This window comes from Hippocampus guttulatus, chromosome 21 (genome assembly GCF_054856545.1).
Source record: "Hippocampus guttulatus isolate MCC_2025c chromosome 21, RoL_Hgut_1.0, whole genome shotgun sequence".
Lineage (NCBI taxonomy): Eukaryota > Metazoa > Chordata > Actinopteri > Syngnathiformes > Syngnathidae > Hippocampus > Hippocampus guttulatus.
Window position 1 is genome coordinate 5,008,747 of NC_141281.1, and position 22,538 is coordinate 5,031,284.

A 22,538-nucleotide genomic window follows, 5' to 3' on the forward strand; every position below is an offset into this window, starting at 1 on the left:
CCGCCTTTTATAGACACAGGCCAATGAACGAACGGATAGGGCGGTCCCTATTGTCAGCGTCCTTGCATACAGACTGCAGATCAGCGTATCCACCCCCGTGTTGAAGACACGCTATAGTTTCTAAACAACCAACTGCTTCCAAGTCAGCAACCGAAACAATTGTATTCTTGGCGTGCCACGGCCAAGACCGAAACGATTTGGAAGATAATTATCGCCCATACCCGCGTCGCACTGTTGTGGGAAAAGGAGTTATGAAGGATCATAGCAAATTTATTTTAAGTGAAAACTGAAAACTTTACATTCCTTATCAAAAGAGTGGTTGGACTCTACCGAGGACCCATTCGACTCCGCTCTCAATTGCCAAGTAAGTGTGGCAGCATTGTGTATGCTATTGTGATTTTCCCACCCACGAATATCTTCCTAATAGCAAAAGTCAAGCGTTGGTTTTGTTTTTTTAAGTGCAATCCTTTGACACGATTGTTTTAAAGGAAGTAGCTGTTCATGTTTACCCTCTTCATGTCATCCTTTTATAGACACTAAAACACGAGTAAGATCGCAAGACGAACTTCGACTTGCATTCGTGCCTTTATTTACATGAACTTTTCATGCGAATTGATCTATAAGTCAGGTGACCGTATGCTGACAAACACATTACATTGGAACACACCCCTCAAACCATATGTATAGATAGCCAACTATAACCGTGTAGCAGGGAAAGGTACTTTCAAAAAGTAACTGTGAAGTCAAATGGAGTGACTGGAGCATGACACGACAAACCACAAGTGCTGAAAACTCAGCACTTGGTCAGCCTCCCCCACATCCCAACTCAGTCATTTACATACTTCGAGTTCGTATGTAACAATTAAAACAGAATATTTGTGGGTCTTTGGCTTACACCATTTTTTACAATTTTGTCTGATGGTGCAATATGGAATAAACCAGTTTTTAGTATCTGCATTAAAGACTTCTACAATCCTTTCTTTAAGCTGTCACTAGTTACAATAAAAGTGCAATCAAGAGCCGAAGTCTATTTTTTTGGAAGTTTTTGTTTTTGCCCCGTTCGTTGCACGCTTTTTCATTGTGTGTTTTGTCAGAATGCTTGCACGGATATCATTATTATTTTTGAAGGGGTGAGTATCATATTATCAGATAAAGATATCTGAAGAAATGTCATGAAGTGATGTTTGTGAGAAAAGGAGTGAGACTTCATCAGTGAGAAAACGATATGCAAATCTGTGATAATTCTTTGGTTCCCAAACCTCGCCACCCTGAGCAATTACCCTCTCCATGCTCATTGGAGAGGGTAAAACACCTGACAAAAGTGTTTTTGTCCCATGCGCATTAATGATGGGAACCAGACAGCCGCAGGAGCAGGGGCAGACAAGTTTAGGAAAGGAGATCATATAGTGGCTCAGACGATGCCCAAGGTTTGCTCAATGTTTTGGTTGTCTCCGCAGGTGTCTCTTAAGCTCCCGACATTGCTCACATTCCAAAGGTCTTATTCCCGGTTTGGAGGGTCACTAGCTTGCCAGAGTGATGTGTGGGAATGCAGAATTCTATGAGGTTTCAGCTTTTGCAGGAATGCCATCGTTCGAGTAGATGAGTGAGGAAAACGACTCCAGTACAGTTTGTGAAGTGTGGTTGTCAAATGGTGGCTTTGGCCTATCTCCAAGCTTTATTTGTACCATGTTGTACAGTATGGTCTTGCATTTCCACCGTAAACAGTCCTAAAATACCCTGTCTGAAGTGCCCCACTTATTAGGACCCCTTTCGCTGTCATGTATGCTCGGAGTGGTGATACATTTGATTAACTGAGTTTATTGCTGTCTGTTGATTGAATGATTTGTATGTCTTTTTTTCAAAATGTAATTAAGGTCGTGCATGTCTTGAATATAAGATGATTCGATACATATCTCAATAAATGGGGTGCAATCCGATTCAAAGATGGTTTGATTTTACAGTGGAACGATTCGATTTATTTTGATTCCGTGGGATTATGTTACACATGTCTGAGGTGCAAGACATATTAAATGGAACTTGTTTGGCTTTCATCTGAATGAGGCAACATATGAAATATGAATACTGTAGTAGGAGAAGGTAGAATGACGCTCCATTCACACACACTCCCGTTCGTCGAACAATTTCATGAATTAATTCCTTCAGTCATGTCCTGTGTTAATATGTCAAATATGTGAGGATTTGATTCATGGTATAATGATTTCTCACAATAATTAGGAAATATATATAAACATATAATGACTGGGATTCATCCGCTGTTGCCTGTTATGTAGTGCCTATATTTATAAAACAGCCGGCTTCTCTTTTAAATTGTCTCTACCTCACCACTAATTATGAGTAGTCCTATGGATGTACTTTTAGGTTGAGTTTTTTTTTTTTGGGCTGAGGTCAAATTAAAGTGTCGTGTTTAAAAGTTTGTCAGATCATTTGGGTTGTCTGTAATAAAACAAAGTTTGAGCCTGCCGTGAAACGTTCAAGGTTTGGATATAGATAGCAGGGTGGAAATTAGGTGAAGCCAAAATTATAGTCCAGTCTTGACATACAAAGCTGCTATTTTGGGGGGTCAATTTTAAGGCCTTTCTTCAACAACTCAGTCCTATTTTTAGTGGCCATCAGCAGGCTTTCACGGACAGAGAGGATTTCATTGAGCGATCAGCGATGTTTTGAGAAGCTAGTTGATGATGTTGAGGCTGATGCTGACTGAGCCGGTGAAGGGTCTCCGTTGGCAGCAGCGCCTTCAACCAAACGTTTCCTGTCGTTGCAAAGCAGTGCTCTACAAAAGTCAGTGATGTAAACAACAACAACAACAACAAAAAAAAAAATCTGGAGACTAAACAACCGCTTTGGAATTAAAATCTTTGACTGATGTTACTGTGCATCACCACAGGTATGCTCAAAGAGATAACTAACTCAATGTCATGATATCATTTTTTTCCCCTGCCGCCCACACACAGAATGTTGTGCAGATGAGAACGCCTCTCAGGAAGCGATGTACAACGGGGTTGCTAGGCATCAGCAGAATCACCATCATACAGAGGTGAGGTCTTGTTGTGTCTTGTGTGTCCTCCTTGACATTTATTTGGCTGCTGACTCACAATTAGACACAATAGTCACAAATGGACTCCCAAGATCGGTGGAATTAGAGTGACTGAGTGTGTCATTCAAACTGTTTGTAGTTCAGCTTCCCGAGGTCTCTTTCCAGCTCATTGTTAGGCCTGAGTCACCTAAAGACATTTAAATAATGTTACTCATTTGGATTTTGGGTCGTAATTCAGTGATGCACAATTGCTCTATTGTTTATTTTTTGTTGGTTTTTTTTCCTGCCCCCTCTTCGTGCCAATTCTCATTTCCTAGCAACCCATGTAAAGCCCATGCAAATGATTAGGGGTACCAGGAAATGGGGTTGCACACACACACACATGCACACACAACCTTGTTTTCAAGTTTATCATGCCCACTTCATGGAAAGGAAGTGGAATGTGTTAATTGGTGTGCGAACGGACAGAAGCCTTCTGTTTCAGACGCTGCGTAGATCAACATTGTCTGTCCTGCGTTTTATGCCATCGGTTCATCCTGTTTTTTTAAACCACCCATTTGCCTGGAAGATTTAGAATGTCTCTCTCTCCCTTTGCTCATATCGCATCATGTTTTAACCTGTTCCAAATGGGTTACTTCATCAGGTTGCAGTTCAAACAACCGTGTCCTTAAAGCACCAATCAATAATATGTTGCATAATGGATGTGAGTTTCATGCAAGTGTTGTGAGGGTGAGACGTGGTGGGCACGTTCACACAACGACCTAGTGAAAACCGATGCTTTTGCAAACGTTTCACAACAACGACTGCATTGTTCAAACAATCCCTGTTGACATGGACCTGGAAAAAGCAGAGCTCACTCTGTAACGCTGGCATGCATGCTGAACACTATTCGACCCCTTTTACCAAATTACTGGATATGAAGCGGTGATAAACTGCATCGTCGTATCCATTTCCACATTTCCACTGAACTGGGTGTCTAGGGCAGGGGAGTAATTGGTTTATGGTCTGTGTTATTAGGCATGTAAGTAGTGTAGGATTGTTTTTTTTTTTTCTTTGTCAATGATACAACATAATATTTTGCTAAATGATTCTGTAGACCCTTGGGATTTCAAGGACCTCAGTTTGTGAACTACTGGTCTGTAGTCTAGTATGTCCCATCTGTGGTCAACAAAAAAATACATACAGTATATCATTTACATAAATAACTGAATAATGTCATTGACCTTTTACACAAAAGACGCATTGTTGTGGATCCGGGTTGGATTTTGAGTGTGAGAAACACTGACTTAGATTAGCTTTCAGATTCACATTTCAAATTGTTTTTTCTATTTACTGAAACGGAACGGTGTGGGTTGTTTTGCACCTATACAGTATTAGCTTTCTCTATGCTGCATCTACGAGGGGCACAGCTGGCCTCTGTTGCAGCCCATCTGGGTCGCTATGACTTGATTTCGTCATGAATCCCTCGAGGATCGTATGTCTGCAGTGGTGGGGGGAGGTAATGAGGGGGGAGTTGTGGTGGGTTATGAACGCAGAAGGCATGGGGTGACACACAGAGGCACTTTAGGTGTTTGTTTATGGTTCAGGATCCGTGGTTCTCATATGGGCCTACTGCTGCTTTTTATTTGCTTTCTATCAAAGTATCTTGTTTCATTAGTCAACACTGTACAGCAATTTTGCCACCCTGGTTGGAATACCCCTTTTAGCGGAACAAAGAAGCAAGTGTGTGGAAAGTTCCATCAAATTATGCATTACTCATCCGCTCTCTATATACTTTTTTTTGTATTTAAACCATGCTCCTACTTTGAAGCAAAATGTATCTCCATGTCTTGCTGTTTTCTGTCCTATTTTGATAGGGGTTTATTTCGTATTATGTTTGAGTCCTGAATGCCACTGAAGCACATTGGTTAAAAACCCTCAGATCCTCGAGAGGCCTCCTCTGGCTTTCGGTTGTGCAAACGAGGTTGAATGAGAACAAAGTTGCATTGAGCATCATCAGCAGTTTGGAATGCTTTTGGTAAATGCGAATGGGAGAGCAGCGTCTGATTTACCTCTGGCTTCCTCCTCGGTTTAAGATGGCCGTGATAATGGGTAGGGCTGGTTTTGCTGTGTTGTGATTTATGAGAACATTTAAATAGATAAACAACATTTAAATGTTTGAAGTCGTGGAATATTATGAGTGCTTGGAAGGCGTCATCTCATGTCACGACACAAGCGTGGTTGATTATAGGACCTGGTGCAATTGTTTTCTTTCCGAAGCAGCCTGACAGCAGAGCCGAAAGGAAGTTGCACACAAATAGTTTATATGCGGAATCAGTCAATGAAGTCAATCAGGCAAGTTTTATTAGCAAACTCATTTAAATATGTCTAAAAATGATTTACATGAAAGAAATCATCCCATTATTTAATGAGAGAAAATAACTGAAAATGAACAAATGAATACCTTGAATGAACCAGTTTTTAGACAAAACGGCTATATTAATACAACAAATATCACACCTTTCCTGATCATGTAAACGCATGTGAAATACATATCTTGCATCCCATCCCAACCTGTACATGACCACAGGTGGTACAATTCACTCTATTAATAGGTTGACAGCCTGAAGGTTACCAAGCAACGCTGACATTTTATCGACCTGCAGATTAGTGAGGTTTATGGCTACCTGCTGTTCTCTCCCCTGCCCCGCATCGCTGCAGAAATCCACTCTCCTCTGATTAATGTCACGACGCATACAGCGTATCGACAATGAGCATGATGATCCCTTGAAATATGACAGCGTAGCACAGCACCACTTTTCATCAGCATATCGTTGTATTCGCTGCGTCGCCATCCGAGCGTATTTGCCCATTTTATTTCTGGGATGAATGAAATGGCCCATGAATACTCTGACAACCCACTCTGAATGTGTGTGTGAGAGGAATGTGTGAGCGGTGACTGACACCGACTGTGGCCTTCTCTCCCCGTTAATGGGTCAGCGAGACACAAAGAGCTGCTGTTCTGGTATGAAAACCAAAAGAAGTACATGGGCCAGGCGAGTAGGTGTTAAACAAGGATGCTGCGGATCATAAACACATTTCCTTTTGGACGGCGCATTGGTTGCTTGCCCTACTGTTCGCGTTTTCTCCCTGCGGGTTAGAAAGGCCGCAAATGACTCCCATCTATTCTATAAAGAATGTCAGTGTTTATCATTCAATCGCAGATTCGACATACTTTACAATACATGGTATTTGCATTTAAAAAAAAAAGCTTGGATTAAAAACACGTTCACAAAAGCATGTACTATTTCTACTACTACTACTGTTACAACCCACGCATGACTGTCCAAAGTGCTCACATTTCACTGTCTAGGTGCTTCAAGACCGCTTCACCATCTAGCCCCATCTAGTGGTCATTTTAGGACCTACATATTAAACCGTGTTTACCTCTGTAGGTACTGTGCATGCAGTGTCATCGTCATTTGGATTTTCACTCTCTTAGCTCAGAGTTTTACTTTAGGGAGCACGTATGAAAGGGCTAAAATATCTTCCCTCGCCAATACAGAGTTTGTTACGTTGAAAAGGCAGAAACTAACATTTGGTGTTAGCTCTATATTTGTGATCATAATGAAATTATGATAAGAACAAATAGAAGGTGGAGATCTGTAGCCTTTTGTGAGAGGAACTTGCCTTTCAGGTCTGATCAGGTGAGCAGATATACCTGGTGGGCGGGCCACTTCCTGTATGGGAGGATTTTGTTTTCACGCACCGTAAGTTGAGCGGGAGTGCCCGCACATGCGTGTCGAGCTGCATTTCAGTTGCAGGAAGAACATGATCGGTCGGGTAGGTGTTGTTTTGTGCCTCCCACTTTTGTTTTCCTGCTTGTTACCATGTTTGTATTTGTTCATTCTCCCAATCTAAAACCTGAGATCATCTGTTTGGGATTGTCCTACAATCTCGCTTGTTTTGGGTTCTCACGATTGACCTGATTGATCTTATGTCAAGTTATTGTAACACACCTCTTTCTGTAGCCACAGAATCCTGTTGCGCCATTGATACATTATTCATGACAGTTTGTTGTCAGACTTTGCAAAACACCATCTCATACTTCTCATACCAAAACATAGTTTTTTTTGAACATTCTTTCTTGTTAAGTGTGACAAGAAGTTCGTTTTTGTAACGTGGGGAAAAAAGTCCTCTCAGCCTTTACTTTGGTAATTCCTGTGGTTACACGAGAGGTCACGCAGGTCAAGTAAAACACGTTGGTGCTCACTGAACAGAGGTCTCTCGAGGTACACAGATGTCCAACTTTTAAAACTCAGAAATGTTATGCAACTTAAATTCCGATGAATACTGTATTTTGCATGAACATTTTGGTCGACTTCCAAATTGAATCACTTGAGATATTCTTCGTTTTCCGTGTGCTTATTGGTGGGATAAAATGAAGGATTAATACACATATGGGAGTATGCCCGCATGAACTTCAACAATTTCAGAAACGGGAAAATACATTTGTGACGACAGGCGCAGCTTTGCTAACATAAATTACGTTTTGGCTACATGTGTAAACCTCACAATGAGTAGCGTACCAGCCGTTAAGTAATTGGTTTCATAATTGTGATAGAGCAGCTGTATTCCGGGTAGGTGATCATCTCAGTCTGGATTAGTGGAGACAAACCAATCAGCGTTGAGTGAATCTGCAGATCCCGAAGATGATGGATTACTTACTTAAAGCCCTTTAACGAGCCTCTGTCATGTGATAAGGATATCACTTTCATCCGGAGTGCTCTCAGAATACAAGGCCATTTAGGACAGAAAACCCAACACTGCGATGTCAACACTGGAGGGGTATGTCCATAAGGGGTGCTCTACCTACTTAAAAAAATATTAGTAAGTAAAATTATACCACAAAATAAAATCAATAAATGAACTGAAAAGTTAATTGCATTGAATGCGGAACTTGATACTGGCCAATCTGTTGTGACTGACCTAATATGATACCGTGGGCTGGATTAACATACATGACCCACTTTGTTTTAAAATGCTTGTCGCATTGTTGGGAAATAATGGCCATGTTGCAGCATTTGTCCAAGTTGTCCCAGCAGTCGTCTTGTCTTAATATATCCACCAGATGGTGGTAGAGCCTTTATAAGACCTCTGAATGGATGCTGGGAAGGACATGTCAGACAAGTGTACCTTAGCCACGTGGAAAGTGTCTGTTCACCCATTATACTGTGTCATCTGAAATGACACTTCTTTTTTTTACCGAGTTATGTTTCTTTTGTATCTCCATCTTTTAAGAATGTTCTGTCCTTTTAAAATGTCCCTGGTCTTGCGCTGGCCGTTGGAAGGCTTCCTCAATGGGAAAACGCCATTTATGAGAGTGGTATTGAGTCAGTCCTCCATGCAACAAAAGGCACACTGCTCATATTACCTTTAGACGAGACTTAGCACACCTTAACTCACACCCCTTCCATTGTCTGCTATCCAGTTTACAAAAATACCCATGCCCATTTTCCTTCCCTCTCAAACATGAATGGCTTTGGTGTTTACGCCTCAGATCCTCTATTTTGAAAAACCATTTATTTACCTCAGGCATTTACTGGAATGGAATGTACAGCACAAGGCTTGCTCACCGCAATAAACCAGACATGCAACATGTTTCACGTGTAGTTGGCTGACTTCAATCAATTTGAACACAGTCTGTTTGTACGCCCATTACCCGAGCATTGATAGAAATACCAATGAAAGCAATACCAATGAGCCACAACGGCGCTGATGTCACGGGGAACACCCTGGGCTGTCATAACAAACAGTTAGAAGATCAGATCACCCTGACCACACACGCAAACGTTGCGCTGGAGGTATTTAAAACAGGTTAGCAGCAAAGGCACCCTGTGATTATGCTCGAAAAATCTCCTCTCGCAGGTTTCCATGGCATAAAACGTGTCCGCGAATGCAGTTGGTCTTTGGGGAGAGCTGCTGAGGAGCTCACAAGCCTCTTGCCATTTTCCACAGCCTGAGGGGAGGTAATTGGCAGGAGCCATGCCTGCCCTGACCACCGGCGTGGGCCACGAGCCAGGTATCAACCCGCTGATACACGCAAATCGAAAAGATTCTCTCATGTTTTCTGTCTCTGTAATGTCTCGCGCTTTTGCTCGATTGGCATTATTGTGATAACGTGATTTCTTTCAAGCAGTAAAGTGGTTCCTGGTGAGCTCCAGTATACGAAAAACTCGCCTCTGCTTCTTTTACAGGGCTATATGAGTTGCTCGCAGCTTTACCTTCAAAACTGAAGCCCCATGCCAACCACCCAGAGGAGAGCAACTTTCTCCGGGGCATGTTTGAGGAGAAAAGCCTCCATTCACTGTTCATGGTAAAATAAACTATGAAGTGATATTTTTGTTTGTCCCATTTGGTTGTGTGTAGCCACGGGACACTGCGCATCCTTTTCATTCCCGCCTACTAATTAAACCAACTGCCATTTCAGATTCATGAAAGGCTGCAGCATTATGAAGAGAGCAAACCCACTCCTGTCTTAAACAACGCTGCAAGTCTGTGCACTCAAGTAAGTGGTTGAACGTCAAATACAGCGCATGATTTATTTGACAAGTGCATGTCCTTGAGAGTGCGAGTCCAGACATCTCCAAAAAAAAAGCACCTCACCTCATTTGTTGAGCAGCTCTAGCTAGCTAGCCAGCTGGATGAGTAAAATAAAATGAAGTACTGTAGTTGAATGTAGAATCTACCGTATATTCCCAATAGGCTATACATTGAAGAATTTTTTTTTCTTTCAGTTGTCCGAGGAGCTTCAAGGCGAATCAGCTACAAGAGAAGTGAATGAGCTTCTCAAGCTTTTGGCCAAGCCCCACTTGAAGGTGAGGATTTTTTTTAGTTATTATTCAAACATAAATTGTTATTATTTACTCTTGCGACGTACGTATTCTTGTGCTATTCATGCACCCTCTTCTAGAGCCTTCTGTCAGTCCACGATCTAGTTGCAGAGAAAAGCTATGAGCCTGAACTACCTCCAATGCCCGAGGACTTCAACGATGACGAGGATTCCGTCAAGATCATAAGGCTAGTTAAAAACAAGGAGCCTCTGGTAAGTTACTCGTTATCGCATTTTCAAACCTTTACCTTGTTGAATACAAAGTCTTGTGCCTGCCGTTAAACTAAATCGAGACACAAGACGGTGTTGGCAGCCATGTTGTGTTATGCTTTAATGGACTTCTTGTCCTAGGAAAGGTTTTTCATGGTAATGTTGTCGACTTTATCCATTCATCCTTTTTTTCCTTTAACGCGATTTCACATATTGATACGTTGATTTGTATGCCTCTTGGTGCTGTTTATATTGAACTATCTCAACAAATGTAATTTACTTATTAGTCAAAGTCAGTAGCAAAAAAAGCTGAGAGATGATGTCCCTTGAACTAAATATGAATTCCCTTTTTCTAGGGAGCTACGATAAAGCAAGATGATTTTACAGGAGCCATCCTTGTGGCCCGAATCATGAAAGGAGGGGCGGCAGACAGAAGTGGTTTGTTTCAAGTCTTCAATTTTCTTGCACATACCAAAACCATGCTTGAGCTTATGGATCTGGCTTTTTTTTTTTTTAAACTCATGCATGTTGTGGATGCACTGTAATTACTCTGTGTTAGGTGTGGGTAACTGGCAACACTTCTCTCAAGTTTTTTGGGGGCTAAAAAGATGATAATATAATCGTCAATGTCAATAAACTAATCTTGAGTATTAAAAATTTCCAGTAAATGTCAAATAAGGTACTCAAATTTCAGTGTGTAGACTGTGATTTGTTTTGTGGAACAGGCCTTATTCATGTTGGGGATGAGCTGAAGGAGGTCAATGGAATCCCTGTGGATGACAAGAAACCAGAGGAAATTATTCGTATTCTGGTACGACTCGTCTTTGGGCCCCTCCATTTCCTTTGTCAAACTAAGTCCTCTCATTCGTGAGGCAAATGCTTCCTTCCACTCATCCAGGAATGTGTGACATATCTGTTCACTTGCCTCCCGCTCAGTCATTTTTCTTGGCGCTTTGATCGCTTGCATGGATTTACATAAGTAACTCTGTGTCCTTGTAGATTTTCCAGCCGAACAGTCCTCCAATTAGATATGTGTTAGTCACATAACCAACTGTTGCTATTTTGTCTCTTCTAATATTCAGGCTCAGTCACAAGGGGCCATTACCTTTAAAGTGGTTCCTGGGGTCAAGGAGGATGTATTGATCAAAGAGCCAAAGGTAGGCTGTCGCCGCTTAAGTTATTGCCGTACACTGACTGACAGTTTAAAATAACATTTCAATTGTTGCTTGCGCGATAGGTCTCCTCTCAATTCATAACCCGCTAACTTAGCAAGCCGGAGCGTCATCGCATTATTTTATTCAATGATTGGTTTGGGACTGCACTCTTTTTTTTTTTGACAAAATAGAATGCTTGCGTCTAGACTTTGAGGATAGTAACGAGCCATTTTTTTTTCCTGTCCCTTTCCTCTTCTCACTTCTGTGTTCAGATGTTTGTGAAGGCGCTCTTTGACTACGACCCAAAAGACGACAAAGCCATCCCATGTCAGGAGGCCGGACTCGCCTTCAAAAAGGGCTCCATTCTTCAGATCATGAGCCAAGATGATGCAACCTGGTGGCAAGCCAAGCATGAAGGGGATGCTAACCCTCGTGCTGGCTTAATCCCGTCCAAACAGTTTCAAGAGAGGTGCGAAATCCTCTCCACGCCTCTGCCCTAAAATGCGCAAAGACATATTTTTGGACAATTCTGTGGAAAACTTCATATTAGCGTGTCCTCGGGTGGCCGTTAATATGAATTAGATTCAAAGTGCAACCACATGTTGTGTGTTTTGTTTCACTTAAACACTCCATCACTTTTATATCCTGTTTTTTTTAATCGTGAATCACCACACACTCTCTCCCTTGTTGTGGCAGGGAATGTTCTTCACCACCGACTGACCACATGATTGTCTATTTTACAGGAGACTTGCATTGCGAAGCCCTGCTGCAATTCTCCCGATCCACAGGTCTTCACTTCGACGGTCCCGTAAGTTTTTATTGCATACGATATCAAGACGTGTATGCCTTGAATCCAATGGTGGTGTTATGAACACACAATAGAATGATTATTTTATTGCACGCTTTTTAAAGTCATAATTACACATCATGCAGTCAAAATAGTTGAATGATTAAAGCTACTCTGATAAGAAAAATAATTATAAGAATGAATTGAATGGAATAAGGTGGCCCGGTAGTCCAGTGGTTAGCACGTCGGCTTCACAGTGCAGAGGTACCGGGTTCGATTCCAGCTCCGGCCTCCCTGTGTGGAGTTTGCATGTTCTCCCCGGGCCTGCGTGGGTTTTCCCCGGGTGCTCCGGTTTCCTCCCACATTCCAAAAACATGCGTGGTTAGGCTGTTTGAACACTCTAAATTGTCATTGTAGGTGTGAGTGTGAGCGCGGATGGTTGTTCGTCTCTGTGTGCCCTGCGATTGGCTGGCAACCGATTCAGGGTGTCCCCCGCCTACTGCCCGGAGACAGCTGGGATAGGCTCCAGCACCCCCCGCGACCCTCGTGAGGATCAAGCGGTACGGAAGATGAATGAATGAATGAATGAATGGAATAATTATGTGCAAGAAAAAACGGTGGCTTTGTTTACAATGTTTTTTTTTATTTTAATCTACACAGTTGCGCCACATTACTTTTGGCTCTTGAGATGAGCAGAGGCTTCAACTGCCATTCAGTATCAGTGCAACAAGCCAACTTGTTGTGTAAAGCAGACTCGCCCAAAAAAAAAAGGGCGGGCAATTAATAGTATGTTTTGCTTTTTCAAGATAATGTGGCTGTAGATTGCGGTAGGTGTTTTCTCCTTTTTCTTTTTTCCTCTTCGGTCTTCTGTTCAGTTTTTCATCCAACTTTTTCACTAACATGCTCAATTTCATTTCCTGCTTCATTTGCTGTTTCTCACAGTTGAGGAAATTGAAGGTACAACTCAACTCACACCCCTCGTTGAATACGATTTTCATAATGAGCATTTAATAATGGTCGTGCAATGGGAAAAACCTAACGCCTTTTAATTTTTATAATGCAATCTAAACACCTTTTTTTCACTTCTCATGATCTTACTTTTATATTGTTACAACTAATTACACTGTTCAACAGCAAATTTTAATCACAGCTCCCGTTGTGTCCCTAATCATATTTTTGACGCAGGTTTAAAAAAAGTCTTCACCTTTTTTATTATTTTTTTCTCATCTGAGAGATTTTCATGAATTGGTTTTGAAGGTTGACTTATCCACCTGTTGCCCAACTTAATCCTTAATTGCAAAATAGGCGGCTGGGCCCCTATTTCTGTCCCTTGTGTCTCTTCTTTTCCAATACGGCTAACCCGCCTCTCTTCTGGCCCCTTCTTTCTTTCTTTCTTTTCTCATCACCAGAGGATGCTGACTTTATTAGCGGATCCCGTCTAGGTGAGAGAGTTACCTATCCTTTTCTTCCTTTTGTTCCTCTAACTGTGAAAATAACAACCAATGTACTGTGTTAGCTTTTGTCTCAATTTCCCATTTTAAATGTTTTCGTCATTCATTCACTCTGGAAAACATTCAAGTTTCCTTTAATTCTAACTTCATCGTGGATGGAAGTTCTCTCTACACATTTCCAAAACATTGAACTGGATATCGACAGCTGCAATCACTGCGGCCCTTCACCGGGAGGGAGCGGAACGATATCGATGGGTGACATTCAAAGGACACATTTCTGTCCTGTTTTGAAAACTGTCCACTTACCTCTTAACGATCTTTGTTGTCATCAGCAGAATCCCCCCACTTGCTTTCCTTCCTTTTTATTTTGAACCGCAACTCATTTCCGTTTCCTCCATATTCATCTCCTTTGGTGACCAATCAAACTATTTGCTTAGTCTCTCAACCCAGGGTGTTTACATTTAATATTACATAAAGCACCGTTTGTGCTTTGAACAGTATTGGTCACACATGATGAAGCCTAAAATAACACACCTCAGCTGAGTTTTATATTATGATTTGTGGTATTGGACATTAAACCATGAAAGCATTGGCCAGAACATTGAAACCACTTAGCTCCGGGCTTATTTCTGGTTGTATTTGTTGGCACGCCAACAGGGATAGAGATATAGTCTTTGTACTTTACTGACGAAGTTCATGTAGGATTTACAGTTCACTTTTTTAAATTCTCCTCTCCCTTTTTTTCCCCTCTTCATTATGATGTCGGTAGTTGGGTTCAGAAGAAGCTTCCGTCTCAGCAGGAAAGACAAGAAGACCAACAAGTCCATGTATGAGTGTAAGAAGAGTGCAATTTACGACACAGCAGACGTTCCCACTTATGAAGAGGTCACGAAATACCAGAGGCAGGATAGAGCTAAACACCGACTGGTGATCTTAGTCGGTGAGTCGTGTGGGAGGATGCGGGGGGTGGTGGGGGGGAGGGGGGGTACAGGAATGTTGAAACTGGCGGTCATTAGTGATCAATCATGGGAAGATGGACAACTGCGTATTTGCCGTCTGCAGGACCCACTGGAGTCGGCTTGAATGAACTGAAGAGAAAACTTTTGATTTCTGATCCACAACACTTCAGCGTGACCATCCCACGTAAGTTGACTTTTGTCTTTTGTAGATGATATCCATCATTCAAATGACCCAAACATTCCCAACCCGATATTCAATGTAGCTTAGGGGGACAAAAATATTTGTGGACAATTTAGAAGAAAAATAATGGGCAGGAAAAAGAATTGTGGGTAACACTGTCAGCCAGCATGATCATCAAAGTCTAGTGATGCAATAATACAAAGAGGGAGTCGCTAGGCCAACCAAACTGTAGCCTGAAGATTTTCAGCAATGTTAAGAGTGACTAACTTCACACGGTTCGCTGCCCAACAGTGAGTCAGAGTCTGAAATTGAGGTCAGCAAGCCTCTCTCTGTCTCTCTCTCTCAGACACAAGTCGGCCCAAAAAGAACCTGGAGAATGATGGTGTGGAATACCATTTCATCTCCAAACATCTTTTTGAGACGGATATTCACAACAATAAGTAAGCAACTTTGTAGCTGTCACAATGAAAACATCTTCCCCCTCAAAAAACCCAAATGCGTATATTTACTCAAAAAACCCAAATGCGCATATTTACCTCTCACCTCTCAGGTTCATCGAGTTCGGCGAATACAAAGGCAATTACTATGGGACAAGTTTAGACTCAATACGGTCGGTCCTTTCCAAGAACAAAGTGTGCCTATTGGACGTCCAGCCTCATGTGAGTGGCCCAAAGTTTTCCTCAGCATTTTCTCGCTCATGTTGTACTCATCTGCTTTCTTGCCGCATACAACAGTTGTTAACACCATTCCCGTGGCCTTGCAATTAACGGAACTTTTCTTTGTCCTCCAGACATTAAAGCACCTGCGGACGGCGGAGTTTAAACCATTTGTAGTTTTCGTGAAGCCTCCTACGATCGAGAGACTGAGGCTGACGAGAATGAATGCAAAAGTCATTTCAGGCAAGGATGACAAGGGATCTGCTAAGACATTTACGGTGAGCGCAGAATACATGCACAGAATGGAGGAGTGATCTTTTTTTTTTTTTTTTTAACAATTTAAGCAAATGTATGTGTAGCCCGAACAGATTTCAAATCATTAAATCCAGGCACATAGTAAGAGTTAGACTGTATCAGTCCTTGTGTTTCATCTTCCCCTTGTTTTTCCACACGTGCTCCAGGAGGACGACTTTCAGGAGATGCTGGCAACTGCCCAGACAATGGAAAATCAGTACGGGCATCTATTTGAGAAGGTCATAATCAACGATAACCTTTCGGAGGCCTTTGGCGAGCTGCGTGCGGCACTAAAGAAAGTGGAGCTGGACACGCAGTGGGTTCCCGTGAGTTGGACTCATTCCTGAGACGGTCACAGACTGTGTGAAGCGCGAGAAACATGAAGGCTTTGCCAGTAGGTCTGCATTCTGGTGGGATTTGTGGCAAGATAAGAAGTAGTCAGGTCTCGATTGCACTTTGGGCCCAGGCTCTTTCCAGGATGTGAGCACCGATTTAGATTGTCGTCTTGGATGCAAAATGAAGTGATTCATTCCAAACCAGAATGCTGAATGAGCCCGCCCGGACTGCCGTAGTGGCAGCAAACTCGCCAGCACATCGCCAGCACCGCCAACCAGAAGCCTTTCTGAAAAGATGAGACAATTAGAAACCAAAGGAACCGTCACATTTCTTCTTGGTTTGAAAACTTACATGTACATGACTGTAAAAGTAAGCAAGGGGGGAGCGGGTGACCGTCTTATTATAATTTTTATACTTCTGAAATGGCTTCCACTGCGAACCATTGTTTGGTACATTCTTATAAAGGGCTGTACTTGTTGAATTTTTATGAAAAAAAGTAATATATTTTCTAATACTTTCTATATATTTTTATTGTTTTAACATGTCATACGCATATCAATGATCTTGATTATTCATTAACTCTTACGCGGGCTGTGTACTCACAGTTACCTCACACAAGCCATTTTTTAGGGATTCTAGCCACTCCTGACTGCATTTTGAGTCTCGTGTTATTTTCCCTTTTTTCAGTACAGCCTCAATTACTCACCCCCCCCCTTTTTTTTTTATGCTGTAGATATTTCACCTTTGGTTGATAGTCAAATCTATACAATTCTTCCATGCTAAAGTGAATGTTGTCGTCTGGCAAAGAGGATATTTGAACAAGTACCACTTTGTGCCTGGTTCAAGTCATCATGCAAATAGTTTTCGAAGCATAGGCCGCATGCTTCGTGGGCTTCCTCTCACAACCCCATAACCCGCAGGTTCGGTTAATGGGTGACTCAACGTCAATCGTTGTTTGTCCCTATAATCGAGAAGTGACCAGTCCAGGGTATAGCCGCCCCTTGCTCAAAAGTCAGCATGGGGAAAATAGCTCCAGCTCACCCGTGACCTTAAAGATGAACGCGGTAAATGGATTGGTTTTATATTCGCTTATTTATTGAAGGGGAAAATTTAATGTGCCAGATTATCCATCCATCCATCCATCATCTACCGCTTATCCGGGGCCGGGTCGCGGGGGCAATAGCTTTAGCAGGAAGCCCAGACTTCCCTCTCCCTAGCTACTTCTTCCAGCTCTCCCCGGGGGATCCCGAGACGTTCCCAGGCCAGCTGGGTGACATAGTCTCTCCAGCGTGTCCTGGGTCTTCCTCGGGGTCTCCTCCCGGTGGGACATGCCCGGAACACCTCACCAGGGAGGCGCTCAGGAGGCATCCGAACCAGATGCCCAAGCCACCTCATCTGGCTCCTCTCGATGTGGAGGAGAAGCGGCTCGACTCTGAGCCCCTCCCGGATGACCGAGCTTCTCACCTTATCTCTAAGGGAGAGCCCGGACACCCTGCGGAGAAAACTCATTTCGGCCGCTTGTAACCGGGATCTCGTTCTTTCGGTCACGACCCATAGCTCGTGACCATAGATGTGCCAGATTATGTTTTTCCTAAACTTTAAAAGTTAGACTGTTGCATATTGTTTCCAGCTTTTGTGGCTGAGATGGCTAGCTTTTGATCGTAGCTTTGGATGAACTTTAGATGATCACAGTTTAGTTTTTTTTTTTAACAGCCTCAACTGGAGGATGTCATAAATCCAATCCCCACAAGGGTATGTAAGGGACTTTTTTTGTACGTATTTATTTTTTAGATGTTCTTTCTGTTGTTCAGTCGACCTAATAATCAAACAATAGGAACCTGTAATCACATTTCCAAGTCGTCCTGTCGGACCGGGGTCACTTCTTCATATCTGTACATCTACATTCATAAACCAAACTGTACACACCAGAAAGCATTTCTTGCCATAGGTACTTTGCTCATTCTATTGGCGACATTTTATATATATTAAAAACAAAACAAAACAAATCAAACCATTCAAAGCTTTTTGTGTTGACTTTTTGTGCAAGAGAACAACTGGGAGTTTTGTGCAAAGCGCTTCTCAATTTGACAATGTCAATCCAAGAAATGTGGTTTGAGTCCGTAAGAGGATGTGTCATAAACTTGCCATTCTCATTATCGATTACCATGTCATGATGACAACGGTGTCCCCTGGTTGTTTGTGTGGGTTTGAGGCGAGGCACAAATAGCACAACTCCACGAGTAATTGACGCCCAAGCGGCCCACCGAAAAATGTTGACAATCGCCTGTCGATGCTACACGATGATGGAAAAGCAGCACTTTTTGCTTGACGTTTCCCTGAGCGTTTTTCTCATCACAGGCTTACAACCCATTTCTATTCCACATGGCTGACTTTATCTGTTTCCCCTAGAGTTTTTTTTGAGGGGGTTGGGGGGGGGGCGTGAATGTGTCATCTTAATAGTTTTAGCCACTCCAACAAATTCTAGCTTTGACCCTCTTACTTCTCGTCATCAGCCTCGTCAGGGGCCCGATCCCTCGTAAATCATCAGACATCTGTCCGTGAGAAGCTGCATGGCACGCGCCTGAAAACACAACCCTGTCCCTGCAGCCTTGCACTTAATAGGAACGGACGTGGTGACATTTTTGGCAGTGGCGTGTTGAGGCAGGAGGAAGACATTATTCAACAATGTGTTTTTCCACAGGAGAACCCCCCTCAAAATGGCCAGCATTAGGGGGGGATATTTAATTTGCTTTTCCCTTGAAGCATGTATTTCCATTTCAAAAATGCCATGTCAATGAACAGTGGCCTCGGCCACAGTTTAATACTCTGCAATTATGCACAAACCACTGAAATGGAGGTCCACTGTTTGCTTATGTGCAAATTAATATTCCCCTTTCCCACATTTTAACAGACTGCAATTATATTCTTACACTTGTGTGCATTTAGCTGTAATCTTAGCAGTCTCTTTCTGTATGATGGCACACACTATTCATTTTAGATTCACGACTGTTGATATGTCCAGTGGTTAGCACATCGGCTTCACAGTGCAGAGGTACCGGGTTCGATTCCAGCTCCGGCCTCCCTGTGTGGAGTTTGCATGTTCTCCCCGGGCCTGCGTGGATTTTCTCCGGGTGCTCCGGTTTCCTCCCACATTCCAAAAACATGCATGGCAGGTTGATTGGACGCTCTAAATTGTCCCTAGGTGTGAGTGTGGGCGTGGATGGTTGTTCGTCTCTGTGTGCCCTGCGATTGGCTGGCAACTGATTCAGGGTGTCCCCCGCCTACTGCCCGAAGATGGCTGGGATAGGCTCCAGCACCCCCCGCGACCCTAGTGAGGATCAAGCGGTTCGGAAAATGGATGGATGGATGATATGATTAAAGCCCGCCGATATAAGGATTTTATACCAATGTCAAGCTGCAGTTAATTTTTTTTTTTTTTACTCTTCACACGTTGGTACTTACTGTATCTACAGTCTATATCCCTTAAAAGTCATGTCATCTCTGGGAATCTTTCACAATATTGCATCACTTTTTAATGTTTTGTACAGTTCGTTGACATGGGTGTTCCTTTTTTAAGTTCAGCACTCAGCGCCTTTATAAACAGCCACTAGATGGTGCGAGAGTCTTTTTAAACTTTCTAATTTGCACCAGGCAGCTGTATTGAGGCCAGCTGACAGTAGTCCCAATTGACCTATAGACAACATTGTAAAATCTGAATTGGGCATCACTGAACCGTATATTTCTTTAGGTTTGTCCTTTATGGGCTCTCTCGGCCTTGTAAAACGTCCCAGGTATTCATCACTGGACATGAGGAAGAGCTTCCCAAGAGGAAAAAGATCACTTATCACACATGACATCTTGTAGTATTACACTTCCCAGTTGTTCACACACACGGTTACAGAAACGGAACAGCACACAAACAGTCAGTGGTCTTTGAGCTTGAATTTGAAATCCGATTCATTAAAGTAACAGTCTAAATGCTCATATAATTTAAGACACATCAGCCCGCACTATTGATTCTCTGGGCAGATTGGATACTGTGTATCTATGGCAGCATTTATTTCGTCCAACAGATGGCCCTGCAGGCCTTGACCTGCGACCTTGCTTCTTAAACGCTGACACCCTTGTGCTAAAGTGTATTAAAACCATTTTTTTTAGATGGAAATAGGCAGAATCACTGAGTCCTAAACCTTTTGGACGATGGCTCCTGACTTGCACACAGTCTCAAATGCATCTCCTTCAACTTGTCAAAGATTCGATGCCCTTTTAAGAACCCCATTAAAGTATCATTGTTTTTCCAAACTGTACCTGCATGTTCTATCAAAGTTAACAGCCCCAGCACAGCACTTAAAAGCGGAGAGCGTATAAACCATGCGCAGCTGTGGAGGAGAAGAGCTACGTTCACACGAAACACTGCGTATGGATCTCTTTTGATCGGACGATGATTTCAGCAGATCTGCTAATAACTTCCTGGCCGCATGTTTGTGCATTAGGCTAACATGAAGGATTTATGCCGTACTGTTCTGTCTAAGCCTGACCATTTCCTGTTGGATTGCGTCAGCAATGACATCGACTAATGAGATGAAGAGACGATGGTACAACATTCACTGTGTTTGTATGAAATAGATGTACATGCTGTTTTTTTTCTTTCTTTTTTTTTGCATTCATTTCCAAACAAATTCTCAGCATAGCTGTATTTGTGACTGTCATTGTTTTAGAGTGGCTTTTGTTCCAGCCTCATTTCAAGAATCTCGAGCATCTTTACCCAGATGTTTTGTCGGAGACTCTGGGGAAGCCGAGAAAGGGGGGTGTGGGGTGTTGCCACTTGCCAGCAGTCTCCGTACTGGACACACTGATACAGAACCAAAAGCCAAAGATTTGTTGCTATTGGACGAGCTCCTCATTTCCACTTAACATCAAGAGTGAAAGTTCCACTGGATTTTTTTGGGCAGAAAAAAAAATGGAAGGTGCAGTGTATGCGACTGACAAATTAGGGTTTATTGGTTGGATTACAATGAATTCATCCACAGTTGAGCAATTTATTGTTCAGCACTGACTGAAAAACGACATTTTCTGTGGAAATTGACCATGTGCCAAAAATAGTGTCTGACATACAGTATGCCGTTAAATACGTAGATATCATAGGTTAGATTTATTTTAATTGGTGTTTCGAGGAGCTGGATTTCCAGAGGTGTGCTGGAAAGGTTCATGTCCCCAAATAAAGTATTGACTGATTGACAGATCCTGCAAAGTTACTGTTCGAGAACACACTACCGATGGCAGAAACCACAGTTAAATCTGGACCAGTAAACCTGTTTGTCCAATTTTTTTTTTTTTTGTATTCATCCCCCACACAGACCAGAGACTGATCGGATATTCTGTCATGAACTCTGTTCTGTGTGCTACACCTGAGTGATGCCAAATCCCAATTGTCCCACCCACAGTCTGTGGAGACTAACAAAACTGTTTCGACATATGTGTGGGAATCAATTTGACCGGAAATGTTCGAACCATGAGTCTCTGTTTTTGTCATGGTGATTCTTTTTTTTTTTTCTTTTTTTTGTTACGACCCCATGTTTCCCATGTACATTGTAGTGAAACGGATATTAATGTTATTAACATTAAATCTGTGGTATGATGTTCCTTTACTGTTTCATTGATGGCGCTGCTGTATCGGCGTTTGTTGATACGTAATTCTCTAACAGTGCACCCAATGTTATGGCCAGTGAGTGGAGAAGGTCATAAAACATTTCCAAATCATAGTGTGGTAACCTGCACGTTAAGTCAATTTCCCGGTGGGCCGGGGTGGTATAGACGAAGCCCCAGCAGGTCCGTGCGCTCTTGATGTGGTGAGCAAGTGAACAATGCTCGAACTGCAGATGAATCGTGACACTGTTCAGAATTTACATTGTAAATTTGTTTTTGTTAGGTTAGTCCCTGTAATTTGTTCATCTTTCTGTCCTCCAGAAAGGCCTCAGAGGTTGTTGATCTGGGCAACCAGCAATTATGTTTGTTTAATGCGTTTCATTGTCTGGAGTTTTTGGGAGTGTGTGTTACATTAAGGAAAATCTGTGGAACACACTGTTATTTTCTCAGTCTGATTGGGCTTGAAAGGGCAAGTGCCGTTTGGCATTGAAAGCGGTCACTTTGTGTAGGAAGCTTTTTCGGTTCATAAGATTTTCTTTAGGTCGAACATCGCAACGGTCATGGGGAACTCTGGTTTGGGCCGCTGCCGTTATAGCCACAACAAAACATCGCGGTCCACTGCAAGCCAGGCCATCCGCTTCACACGGCCTCCACACGACGGATCCAGAATAGTCCAGGCAAAACAAATCAACTGAATCGTGGACCAGCTCAGCACGAAACAAGTTGGCCCTCTCTTTGGCGGTGAGGATTTGGCCCAGTCTTCCTTTCTTTTCTTTCCCTTTTATATCTTTTATTTTGGTATCGGACATGGTTCCCGATGTTTCAGATCCATACGCGTCACCCTCCATTTGAACCTGGATTTATTTCTCTGTCCACTATTTATAATGTGCGCACACAGAGTGGTTACTGCCGCATGGTCATTTGCTTGGCTCGTTCTC

General features: G+C 42.6%; 1 protein-coding gene across 4 annotated transcripts; it reads left to right on the forward strand.

The window, feature by feature from the left end:
* The first annotated feature begins 181 nt into the window (after window positions 1–181).
* mpp7a (MAGUK p55 scaffold protein 7a) lies at window positions 182–21,596 on the forward strand. Of its 4 annotated transcripts, XM_086101997.1 has the most exons (21): window positions 182–364; window positions 2,973–3,055; window positions 8,963–9,116; window positions 9,292–9,410; window positions 9,525–9,602; window positions 9,832–9,912; window positions 10,008–10,139; window positions 10,493–10,574; window positions 10,862–10,947; window positions 11,219–11,293; window positions 11,563–11,759; window positions 12,034–12,098; window positions 12,884–12,904; window positions 13,020–13,034; window positions 13,487–13,519; window positions 14,298–14,468; window positions 14,591–14,671; window positions 15,015–15,108; window positions 15,219–15,327; window positions 15,459–15,602; window positions 15,786–21,596. In XM_086101997.1, the coding sequence occupies exons 3-21, from the start codon at window positions 9,080–9,082 to the stop codon at window positions 15,963–15,965; spliced, it is 1,800 nt and encodes a 599-aa protein (XP_085958123.1). In that variant the 5' UTR covers window positions 182–364; window positions 2,973–3,055; window positions 8,963–9,079; the 3' UTR covers window positions 15,966–21,596. The 4 variants fall into 4 exon arrangements, with proteins under 4 accessions (XP_085958123.1, XP_085958120.1, XP_085958122.1 ...); XM_086101994.1 differs by lacking the exons at window positions 13,020–13,034; window positions 13,487–13,519; XM_086101996.1 differs by lacking the exons at window positions 12,884–12,904; window positions 13,020–13,034; window positions 13,487–13,519.
* The last annotated feature ends 942 nt before the right edge of the window (window positions 21,597–22,538 follow it).